The sequence below is a fragment of the Acipenser ruthenus genome, chromosome 5 (assembly GCF_902713425.1).
Source record: "Acipenser ruthenus chromosome 5, fAciRut3.2 maternal haplotype, whole genome shotgun sequence".
Classification (NCBI taxonomy): Eukaryota; Metazoa; Chordata; class Actinopteri; order Acipenseriformes; family Acipenseridae; genus Acipenser; species Acipenser ruthenus.
In genome coordinates, this window is record NC_081193.1 from 14,038,845 (window position 1) to 14,051,511 (window position 12,667).

The 12,667-nt window shown below is 36.2% G+C and overlaps 1 protein-coding gene across 3 annotated transcripts; it reads right to left on the reverse strand.

Moving 5' to 3' along the window:
* Positions 1–112: 112 nt before the first annotated feature.
* On the reverse strand, positions 113–11,423 carry LOC117402916 (uncharacterized). 3 transcript variants are annotated; one of them, XM_059023682.1, is made up of 10 exons: positions 11,148–11,423; positions 10,262–10,387; positions 7,981–8,106; positions 7,003–7,128; positions 6,598–6,676; positions 6,111–6,238; positions 4,123–4,198; positions 3,327–3,584; positions 1,070–1,276; positions 113–716 (listed from the first exon to the last, which is right to left on the reverse strand). In XM_059023682.1, the coding sequence occupies exons 1-10, from the start codon at positions 11,295–11,297 to the stop codon at positions 676–678; spliced, it is 1,317 nt and encodes a 438-aa protein (XP_058879665.1). In that variant the 5' UTR covers positions 11,298–11,423; the 3' UTR covers positions 113–675. The 3 variants fall into 3 exon arrangements, with proteins under 3 accessions (XP_058879665.1, XP_058879663.1, XP_058879664.1); XM_059023680.1 differs by having other exon boundaries at positions 113–903; positions 11,148–11,419; XM_059023681.1 differs by lacking the exon at positions 7,003–7,128 and having other exon boundaries at positions 113–903; positions 11,148–11,418.
* Positions 11,424–12,667: the final 1,244 nt, after the last annotated feature.

A 12,667-nucleotide genomic window follows, 5' to 3' on the forward strand; every position in this document is an offset into this window, starting at 1 on the left:
GCATTTATGCATGGCACAACCTAAATTGCATATGTTTTTAAATGTATGTCCATTACATTTACCAGCTTTTTTGCATTGGGGGAATCTTACAATCTCAGTTCAAACGTAATGGACTGTATGCTGTTTACCCACAGAACCATGGTCAACTTATATCATTATGTACATTTCAAGGACAGAAGAACAAAAATTTGCATGAACACTTGTCATATCACAAGTATATAAAAAGCAGCTTGCCTAAATACAGAAGAGTACGGCTTACTGGAGAGCACATTCTTGAAAGAAGGATAGGGGCACACAATTTCTATTACATGGTTAATCTTTATTTGATTATGCATTCCATTGCATTTCTGTCCTCTCAAGCTACTTGACATTAGGTACTGGTTTTTCATACCTACAATTCTCAACATACAACTGTTGCTGTTATTTACTACTGTCACCAACTGCATGACAACGTCCTTGACAATGCTCCTGCACACATGTTATATTTTTATGACAGTTTTGAAGGCAAAAAGTCCATATCTCAGAATCCGTGATCACTAATCAAGATTTGTGTTTCTTCTTACATAACAATTCCATTTAGAAAATTAAAATGTAATATATTGTCATACTGACATAAGTAATCAGCACTGGACCACGTATTAGCATAATGTGCTTTCATTTCAGATGTGCAGGAGTTCAGATGATTAGTATGTAGGTCCTACGTAGTCTTCTGGTACCTTAGTAAAGCCGAGGAGACAGATGTTATTGCCTTTGTATTTGCATCACAATGATAGAATCCATCAGTTTCATAGTAGAGGCAGTCCACTGTTTCAAGCACGTTGCTCTTGTTGACCAATCTGCTGCTCTCAGATAATACTTTTTTGCGAGAGTGGTGCATGACCACCAGGATTACCTTTTTATAAGCTATTGGGGAGGAAATGAAACTCAGTAAGGCTCTATGGCAGTAAGTATTATTAAAATGAAAAAACAAACTAGTAACACCACCTAGCAAATACTAAATATGATATGTCTTACATAAATTGTCCACTTGTATACACCAAAGGTTAAATTATAAACAAGTTTTACTTACGTGAAATGTTCTGGATAACTGCATCAATATCAGTGCCAATCCGAGAGATAACAGGACAAAAGAGTAAAAGCACCTTATCAGAATTATATTCACAGGCTTGCTTCTGAAGGTCTATTCCCATGCTCCTGAGATTCTGAGAAAGTTTGTCCAGGAATGTAATCTCTGCCCCAAAGGTCTTCCCAGTAATGAGGGTTTCGATTTTGAGAACTGGAAATAGAAAAAAAAAAAACAATTCTCAAAGTGTATGATCTGTTTGAGAAGAGATATCGGAAGTTAAGACAATTGCCAGTGAAACAGTGTGTCTCTATACAGCAGCAACTTCGTCACATGACCTCACTATGGCAGCCATATTAGGTCACAGGTCAATGACATTTAGCATGAAGGGTTCATACAACCTTGAAAATATGAAGTCACTATCTCAAATTGTTTCTAAGAAACCATATCAGGCTTTGACACGGTGATGGCTGCTTTACAAAATACTTCCACAAAAGTATATTTTATGATACCCATGACTGATCTTGACCAAGAATATGTAGCCTGTATCTCAAAGCATTCATTTTTTTATCATCCTGAAACCAAAAAGTCACATGACCCCAATATGGCACTACAGGTCACAGGTCAAAAGTCAAGAGGTATTAGCAGTTTTAGACGCGGCGCTAGGTTTGCAAATTCAGAAAAGGTGCCTTCACAGGGAATCTACACAAATTCAAGTGCTGTGTAGTTATAAAAAAAAAACAGAATTCCTTGTAGAGCCTCTTTACTGTGCTTTTTATGCACCTACTTATTTTATGCAGTACTTAATATTAGGGCTGTCAATTAATTGCAGTTCACTTCTGTGATTAATATTTTGTTTTTACACGTGTTAATCACAGTCCTCTGTACTGACCCTCTCCTCTTAGCATACTGTAATTCATTCCCTGCAGTACCATATTAATATACAGTGCTCAAGCGCATACAATGCAGTGAGTGCAGTTGGCGTTTGCGTAGAAAGTCATAGTCCATGAGCCAAAACTCAGAAAGGCCTTGATTTTTTAGTTGGCTGCAGCCCCCATCAGATTTTTTGGTATAATTTTGTTCCTTAATATGTCTAGATGCCATTTCTGCCTGTTGCCAAGTTGAATAATTGTTAGTTTAGATGCAAAACAACCTATTTTGAGCTTACTGAGCTTACCTACCCTTACTGAGCTTCAGACAGTAGAACGCCATCACTGCAGATAATCAAACCAACCTTCTTGTGTTAACTCGTGGCACTGCTAAATATAAACATACTACACAGCTGATGTGAGGCAGTGATATGTGATGTAACAATATCTCACCAAATGTAGCATTGCCTGTTTTATACAGAATATTGAAATTCGTATTGAAACTCCTGTTGCAGGTACTTTAAAAAAAAAAATACATACCGGTATGTATGTATTTACCTATCAGTACATTTTTGGTATATTAATTTTGATGGTCTATACATTACCAGGACCTGAAAACATATCAATTCATCTCAAACTGACAAATACTGTGTCGCCAAAATAAATAATAGTCATGTATAATAATGTACGTGTGTGTGTGTTTATATATGCAGTTCTTAACGTGGTTTAAATTACATTAAAACACTGAATGCTCATACCTACAGATTGATTTATGGATTCGTCAAAGAAAGTGTTCTATAATATGCCAGCAAGCCAGAACAACAAAATGAAACAGAGCAATGCCTATGATCTATCTAAGGACTACTATAATTATTTATCAAAATAATAATTATCTATTTATTTATTTATTTTTAAATGACACTGATAAGAAAATATGCAGTATAATTTGAAATGCATTAAGGTGAGTAATAAACTGACTCCATTGTGATTTAGCAGTTGGTTCAAACAATTTTCTATATAATTCTGTGTAAATAAATATAAAACTATAAAGAAGGGGCAACAATATTAATCCAGAAATAGGACAACAGGTTTTTTTTTGTGCTGGGTTGTTTTTTGGATGATAATAATAATAATAATAATAATAATAATAATAATAATAATAATAGAATCATTAATAAAACAAATTAATGAGATGGATGCAGTAATTGTATCAATTAAATATGCAATTAAAACCAAGATTAACTAAGATTACAATTTTGACTCGTGAGATTAATCATGATTACTTTTTTTAATTGCTTGACAGCCCTAATTAATATACAACCGAAATCATTACTTACTCCTATGGCTTACTCCAATCAAACCACTGCACCAATGTCTGACTTCTGGGAACATACCTTGCATGGGAGGGTGATTAGGCTGTGCAGGAAACCCTTCATGGTCCTTGTGTTCATCTAGGATATTAGCAGGGAGATCTGTTTGAATGCATTTATCTTGTTTTAAATCATTCATCTCTTCCCTCTTCGTTTGATGGGACAACTCTGCAACAACTTGAATCTGCTGCTGAAGTACGCCTAAACATTTCTGAAAATCTGCTTCCATATCCGTGAGAATCCGATAAACGTTTTTCACAGCACTCCCAGAAACAAGCGGATCTATTTCAAAAATAAAATACAGTTGATAAAAAAAAAAAAAATGCATTTCAATTAGTGGCACAACTGCAGTCAATCAATCAAGCTGCATACATATATAAATACATGCAACACTGAATCGGTATCACACTGCCAGCAGCGTTAAATGCAGAGGACAACTGTATGCAATGCATGGTTAAACTATCTGTGTAAATATATTCCACCATTTGTGTGACTTCATCATCTTAAAAACTTTAACCCCTGGAATGCCACTTGCTACATATTTTTTTCCTTTAAGGTCTAAAAAGTTGATTGATTTGTTTTACACTGACTTTTATGTCAGATTAATACCTAAAGTGACTAATTGTTAAAGGGATTCCCCTGTGTACACCGTTTTGTGAAGTAAATCGCCGTCATTATCTCCTGTCAGTTCAGGCCGCTTGCTATCTCATTCCCTAAAAACTTTTTTTCAATGGTCAGAAAAGTTTGTTTGGATGTACGTGATGCATTCAGTGCCAGTCAAGTGGTTAATATGATCACTTTAATTTTCAATTTCATTTACCTTTCCTCAAATCTTCATTTCCAAGAAGCAGTTGTTGTACTTTTCCAGAATGTACACACATATTGCTTCCTGAACTCTGCAAAATAGGATTAGTTTATTAAACCTTTTCACACCATAAAGCCAGGCACTGGAAGTGGTCTTGGGACTTAAGGGGAGCTTACTTTTTTTTTTTTTTTTTAAAACCTTTAAACATTCTTGGAACATTCCTCCAGCTTTATCACTTAGCCTTATTTTTATTTTATTTTATTTATCACCTCCTTTATTAAAAGCCTCTCAGTGAAAAGACACTCTACTATTAAGGTTAAAACTAAAAACTTTTTATATTCATGCACTCAAAGAATCATCCATTCCAACTCTTGACCAATGTAGTATACACAAATCTTACCTCTTTAGACAGGCTTGCTTATTATCAATAACTGTGTTTGACGTATAGAATTCTGATGACCTACTGGCCATATAACTGCATCAACAAACTTTTAAGCAACCGGTAAGTATAGTATACAGTCAGCACTCGGATATACGACACTCAGATATACGTCAGTCACCTTTTACCGTCCTTGTATTAAGAATAAAATCAATCCCCATTATATATGTAACAAATGAATGCACTTACTCGTGACACGCGATTTCCGACTCTCTTCAATGTTACAATTGACTTGTTTAACTGTCACAGCCTGTGTTTTTTTTTTGTATTGTTTTTTTTTCTGGCCTGGCAAATCCTTCTTTATTATTCACTGCAGTTACACAGTGCTTCCTCCAAAAACAAAGTGAACAAGACAAGGCACGGTAATGTATATATATATATAAGCTAATAATTAAACAGTTTTAGATACTGTGATGCATTTTTTAAATCTGCGATCTTTAGTTGCTTTTGTGCATTTTCATTTGCAAGTGAACTGTGACATTAGGGCCTTATCGAGCACTATATTCTGCAATTTTGGAGACTGACTTTGGATACTGTTTTAATTCTGGAAACTGGTGTTGTTATTTTTCAATCTTTTGCTGGATTGCATTGCCTTTTAAGTTTTAAGCAGTTCTGTGCATGGGTAACATTTTGATTTCACTTTGCTGTTGTGTTGTTAACGTGTTATTTTACATACTGCTACAATACATACCAGATTTAAAAGTATGTACTGTATTACAGTTCACGTGTCCAGTCGTCTCTTTTGGCAAGTGAATTCAAATACTACTTCTGTTGAAAATATAGTACAGTACCAACAAAACCAACTACAGTACATCTAAATGGAAGCCTAGAATAGGCTATTCTCGCATTAAACATGTGGAGCGTATACTTATCACCACAGTGTGAGAAGACTAAGTAATAGTCTTGGAGCAGAAGTGTGGAGTAGTGGTTAGGGCTCTGGACTCTTGACTGGAGGGTCATGGGTTCAATCCCAGATGGGGGACACTGCTGCTGTACCCTTGAGCAAGGTACATTACCTAGATTGCTCCAGTAAAAACCAAACTGTATAAATGGGTAATTGTATGTAAAAAATAATGTGACATATGTATAATGTGATATCTTGTCACAATTGTAAGTCGCCCTGGATAAGGGTGTCTCCTAAGAAATAAATAATAATAATACTTATTTTAAAATACAGCCCTTTCAGCTATGTATTTTTGCCATTGTATCTTTTTTTGTGTTCTCTGAAAAAACTGACAAGTTTTTGTCTTTTACTGCTATGTTATTCCCCCAACTCGTGCGCTAATAAATTTCAGTGAAAGAATGAACATCTACCTGTACAGTTCCTCAAACCCAAGTCATATTTTTTCTTTCCGTACGAAATGTGTGTGTGTGTGAGTGCGTGTGTGCAGGGCAAGCGGTTGTTTGGGTGGTAGGGGCAGGTTACAACGTCACTGAAGTCAAAATTTGATAGGGTCGGATATGTGAGTCCTGACTGTATACACAAATACCACCTGCTGGTAACACATACGGCATTGAATCAAACAACTTTTATGAATGAAATAGACTCAAAGTACATACCCACCTTCACATTCTTTTCCATGATGAGATTCATTATTTTTTTTCTCGTTTGAAAATTAGACAGCCCTGGCATCAGTTCGTTCACATCTTCTCTTGTTAAAGTAAGAAACTGTGCTTCATCAATGTTTGCACCTGTCAAATCATTTTGATTAATAATGTTTAGATTCAAATACACAGAGCCTTATGTAGAGCAAACTGTCCTCAGTATAAAACCCTTTGCTTAATTCCAGGCCAACAGAAACATAGTTGAGGTGCAATTAACTATTTAATCAAGAACTTTAATATAAATGTATAATAGCACATCACTCTGATATCTAATCCGAACGCATTGGGTATCACAGTGATTTATAACTAACTACAAATTTCAGCTACACTAGCATGGTTGTGACTGGTTCCCGAAAAAGAAAATGTGTTTTTCACCAGTTTTATGTCTGTCCACAAAATAGTATAAAACAATTTACAACAATTCCTTAAATGTTTTTAGAACTTACTTTCAAATACTTTTGCAGCCTCTTCAGTTACCTCGTCCATAATCCACTTATAAAATAATTCCAAACCTGCTGGTTTAATCTGTTTACAAAAAAAATATTGAAAATGTCTATAATGCACACAAGAGAACACATATTACAAAGAGGTTTTAAATGTGATTTATAAGAGTCTAAAATGCTTAGTGTGCCACAGTTTAAAAATCTTGTTTTTGGTTTTTTTTCAGCCTTATTACAAAGCTGCCTCTGAAAAACATGAGAAAAAAATGACACTAAACATTATTTTAAAAACAAAAAAATGAAAAAAATAATAATTAGAAGAAAGTGTAAAGTAAACACAAGAACCATCGTGATACAGGAGTATCGTGTTGTGCATTGGGTTATGATGGGTTCAGCACATACAGTACTTACAGGAGAAACAGATGCTGTAGAACATGTGGGGGGACCAGCAGAGGGCGCTACTCTCTGTGGGCCGACACTCTCTGACTTAAAAAACAGCCTGATTAAGTCCTTTGAGTAACTGAGGTTCCATGCACTCTATAAACATTAAAAAAACAATTGTTACTTTAATATCAACAAGCTAACCCTGTACTGGCATATACAACATTTCAAAATAATTATTCTAGTTAATAATTAAACTTTTTTTCAAAATTTGTGCGCACTCCATATTTATTTTATTTCTCTTTTTTTCTCTCTCTCTTTTTTCTTCCCTGGTAGTTTCAGCAGTAGGCTATTTATAGTCAACCATGTAATTTGCACACAGTTTAGACCTGGTTTTAACATGTCAATTGAAACACAAACACGAACACTGTTGATGGTTTGCTAAATCACTACATTTGCATGTAAATGAGGACACTCCCCTAAAGTTCAGCCCATGTCCAGCGCTAACGCTGACTTGCCGAGTTGGCACTAAAACATGGTTGCTAAATCACATATGTGGAAAAAGTTTGTTTGCCCACACGTGCGCCAGATTTGGTGCGCTAACTGTTCTTAAAAGTGTTTTGCTGTTGCCTTAGGGGTATGCGAACGTTGCTAAATAGGGCCCCTAGTGTCAAAGCCGGAGCATTATTCAGACATTAATCACTGAACACACATTAGTGACATAAAAACTCATTTTGAAAATCTGTGCTTGAAAGAGGCAAGACTGAGGTGTGCTGAAAGAGCTGTGATGAAACGCTTACATGGCACCTCCTGACAAAGTACCTTAATATACACCAGTAACTTCCCTTGACCCTCCACACTAAACTCACAAGCACATATTTAAAAACAAACAAATAAAAAAATAATTAGAAGAAAGTGCAAATAAAAAGTAAACACAAGAACCACCGTGATACAGGAGTATCGTGTTGTGCATTGGGTTATGATGGGTTCAGCACATACAGTACTTACAGGAGAAACAGATGCTGTAGAACGTGTGGGGGGACCAGCAGAGGGCGCTACTCTCTGTGGGCCGACGCCCTCTGACTTAGAATCCAGCCAGCTGTAGTCCTCTGGGTTACTGAGGTTCCATGCACTCTATAAACATTAAAAAAAGCAATTGTTACTTTAAGTATTCAGTATTGTTACTTTTATATTAAAACAATGGCTAACACAATCTCACCCTGTACTGGCACATACAACATTTCAAAATAATTCTTCAGCCCCTATTAATAGGGACTGGGTTACCGTGTTTGATTTCAGTGGATCAAATATATACTTGTCAAACCCACATTATTACTGAATAACACTGATTAACGTTTTTCAAAATGATTATTTGGCCAGTTACTTTAAAGGCCAATGTGGGTCTAAAGGCACTGCGTCTAAACGTTTAAAAACATCGCTTAACTAGTGCTTTGAACAAAACCCAAAAGCCAGCTTTCCCTGAGCTTGTTAAGGCTGTACTTGAAGGACAGCTCTAAAATTAATTAGCCACTTCACTAGGTCAAGGAGTAAACCGATTTACAGTATAACAAAATTGGTCGTCACGATTAGTTATATTATAACTCTAACCAGAATGTCTGGGCAAGCTACTGTATACTGCTGTACAAATACAGCCTTAACAAGCTCAGGGAAAGCTGGCTTGAACATAAATTAATAAACACGCTGCAGTCCAGAGCGCAGAATATAAATATACACCTAGGTACAAAGCCTTATTACAATGCTGTCTGTGAAAAATGTACGACAAAAAAATGACTTAAAAATAACTTTGAGTTTAAAATTACAGGAGCATACACAAAGCATTCCTTTTTCCTTTAACAAAAAAAAAAAAAAAACATACAAACAAAGACACAAATCACAACAGGTTCAAAACCGTAACCCAGAGCTGTTCAGTCAAGTAAATATTCCAGGAAATGTACAGGAATCTTTTAAGTTTCATTCCATACTATTTACTTTTTTCCAATAACAATCCTAGGGCTCTATTTAGCAAATATGTGCGCAGCAGCTATCGCTAGTACAAACATAACAAGCGAACTGCTGCGATAACGCACGAAAACATGATTTAGAAGTCGGGTCTCATGCGTGGGCTAACGCACATCACATAGCGAATCATGCGCCCAGCCAAGCAAATCACTGTGGAGAGATTAAGGTTACAAGCAACAAGGATTCAACATTCCCTTTAAGAGCACCGGTGTGTCTGCGACAGCGAATGGAGGGTATTTTGAAACCAAAAAAAATGAAGGAAGACAACAGCGCAAATGCTGTGCTCTCTGCATGTCTCCTTCCAGTTCAGCCTGAAGCAGTTGGCAGATGTCAGTGATTGTTTGTGTGTTGGGGCGTAATTGCTGCATACATTTGGGTGTCAGACAGGCTCAGAAAAGACAGATGACTTCTAAATATTTGGGGACGTCTCCTCCTCTTCTCTTTGTCTGACCACGTAGAAATTATTTATTTATTTATTAGCAGACGTCCTTATCCAGGGCGACTTACAATTGTTACAAAGTATCACATTAATCCAGTGCGCACTCCATATTTATTTTATTTCTCTTTTTTTCTCTCTCTCTTTTTTCTTCCCTGGTAGTTTCAGCAGTAGGCTATTTATAGTCAACCATGTAATTTGCACACAGTTTAGACCTGGTTTTAACATGTCAATTGAAACACAAACACGAACACTGTTGATGGTTTGCTAAATCACTACATTTGCATGTAAATGAGGACACTCCCCTAAAGTTCAGCCCATGTCCAGCGCTAACGCTGACTTGCCGAATTGGCACTAAAACACGGTTGCTAAATCACATATGTGGAAAAAGTTTGTTTGCCCACACGTGCGCCTGATTTGGTGCGCTAACTGTTCTTAAAAGTGTTTTGCTATTGCCTTAGGGGTTTGCGAACGTTGCTAAATAGGGCCCCTAGTGTCAAAGCTGGTGCATTATTCAGACATTAATCACTGAACACACATTAGTGACATAAAAACTCATTTTGAAAATCTGTGCTTGAGAGAGGCAAGATTGAGGTGTGCTGAAAGAGCTGTGATGAAACGCTTACATGGCACCTCCTGACAAAGTACCTTAATATACACCAGTAACTTCCCTTGACCCGCCACACTAAACTCACAAGCACATATTTAAAAACAAACAAATAAAAAAATAATTAGAAGAAAGTGCAAATAAAAAGTAAACACAAGAACCACCGTGATACAGGAGTATCGTGTTGTGCATTGGGTTATGATGGGTTCAGCACATACAGTACTTACAGGAGAAACAGATGCTGTAGAACGTGTGGGGGGACCAGCAGAGGGCGCTACTCTCTGTGGGCCGACGCCCTCTGACTTAGAATCCAGCCAGCTGTAGTCCTCTGGGTTACTGAGGTTCCATGCACTCTATAAACATTAAAAAAAGCAATTGTTACTTTAATATCAAAACAATGGCTAACACAATCTCACCCTGTACTGGCACATACAACATTTCAAAATAATTATTCTAGTTAATAATTTAACCTTTTTTCAAAATGATAATTTGGCCAATTTGGATCTAAAGGCACTGAGTCTAAACGTTTGTTTAAGAACATCGCTTAACTAGTGCTTTGAACAAAACCCAAAAGCCAGCTTTCCCTGAGCTTGTTAAGGCTGTACTTGAAGGATAGCTCTAAAATTAATTAGCCACTTCACTAGAGGTCAAGGAGTAAACCGATTTACAGTATAACAAATCGGTCGTCACAATTAGTTATATTATAACTCTAACCAGAATGTCTGGGCAAGCTACTATATACTGTTGTACATTTTACAGAGCAATGATATAGAGTAGCTATCAGTATACAAGAAATCACTTAATGTACTCTGACACGCAACAATATACAATTCTTCAGCCCCTATACTCTGATATTCTAGTGTACACCACAACTCCAAAGCCGCAGCCAGGCATACGTTTAAAAGAAAAACGAGCCTGATCCAGGGACAAGCTTTAGTATTGTTTGAATATAAATTAATAAACACGCTGCAGTCCAGAGCGCAGAATATAAACATATATTGCCTACTGATATTTTATAAACAAGCAAAAAAAAACAAAACCCTTGCGGTATCAACAGTTACATACAGTACAGCACCATTTGTGTTATTATAGTGCTATATTATTCATTACTACCTGGCTTGCATGGCCATGCCTCCGTTCACTGTGCGACTGGTCATTTGCCATTATTTCATTAACAACATGGGTTTCAGCTTTCCCTATTCTTCCCCTTGTTCTTTCCAGGTGCTCGTCTTCTTCACTCGATTTTTTAAAATGGCAATACATTCTTATTACTAACACGATTTTTACTATGGCTATCTTTTACGAAACTCATACTACATTGCAGTCCTGCAACAGTGTAGGTCTACTTAATATCATGTACGACAGTTTGAAGAAAACAAAAGTGAAACTTGTATGTGTGGGTGTTGCAAGGGGCGTTTCCATTTTATTACACTGAATGACCCATATACAGTAAAACAGGGATTCTACTCTTTGTTTTGGAGGTAGGTGTGAAATGTACGCATCCTTCCCGTGGAATCTTTACGTGCCTTTGGCTTTCTTCAGTCTCTTCGGAACGACTCCTTACTCTCTTTAACTTCACGTGCACGCACGCGCAGCAGAGACAGACGGCAGGGAGAAATCTAGGTTTTTTTTAACCAGTAGGCTAAACTATAAAAAAAAAAACCTTATTACACAACAGGCTCATGTATTTACCTCACCGAAATATAGATCGTTATTAACGTTTCAAAGCAGAGTGGTTTATATCAAAATAGCTTTAGTGCAGTATCTTGACGTAAAGTCATTTGTTGTAGTCGAATTATTATTATTATTTATTTATTTATTTATTTATTTATTTATTTAATTGTATACAGCAATAGGCTAATATTTGGCACCCTCTTTCAAGGATTAACATTAAATGAGACACTAATTCAACTTGTCTTGTATTTGGTAGCACTGTCTCGTGTCTGCTGTGCTGTTTTACCATTTCTTAGTCTTCCCATTCTTTTTTCTGAGGGAATGCCAAATATTATAGTATTTTCCAACTGTGTGTGAGTTTAACATTTTAGCAATACATAAAGCCTGCAACCCCGACCCACAGCCCACACATTCCTTGACAAGCCCCTCTCCTTATCATCAACGCCACACTTAACAAAGAACATGGCACCTCCCTCGACAGTTCTCAAATATTACATGTATCAAAAAAGTTAAGTCAATTAAATGATTATTAAAAGTATATTAAAATACAAACATTGTTAAAAGTACTAGATGTTATAAGGATGTATAAAAGTTATAAGATGCAATTCATCCACTTGTTCCCAGGTCGTTGTGGATTACCTGTATACTGTATGCTTAAGAGTCAGTGAGTTCAAGTTTATCTGACCATTATTTTTGCAAGGATGCAATACCTTTATTTAATGTGTACTGTAGTGGATTATCTGTACAGCAATTTGTTTTTCACTTTCAATTTCCTAGAATTACCCTGAAGGATTTCAGTTATTATAACATTGTAGATAACATGAAGATTGTGTGTTTCCTGATAATCGCTGATATGAAATATTTTGGGTATGATCCATAAACAAGCTTATTAGAAATATAAATATAAACAAATATAAAACTACACAAATAAATATTATATTGTACTTAGAAACTTAACA

Excerpts from the sequence above, each read along its gene's own strand:
- LOC117402916 (XM_059023680.1), bottom strand. The coding sequence starts at position 11,297 with ATGTATTGCCATTTTAAAAAATCGAGTGAAGAAGACGAGCACCTGGAA. Across the intron at positions 8,107-10,261 it reads CTACAGCATCTGTTTCTCCT|AGTGCATGGAACCTCAGTAA; the intron begins GTAAGTACTGTA and ends TAATGTTTATAG. Across the intron at positions 3,585-4,122 it reads AAATGAAGATTTGAGGAAAG|ATCCGCTTGTTTCTGGGAGT; the intron begins GTAAATGAAATT and ends TTTTTGAAATAG.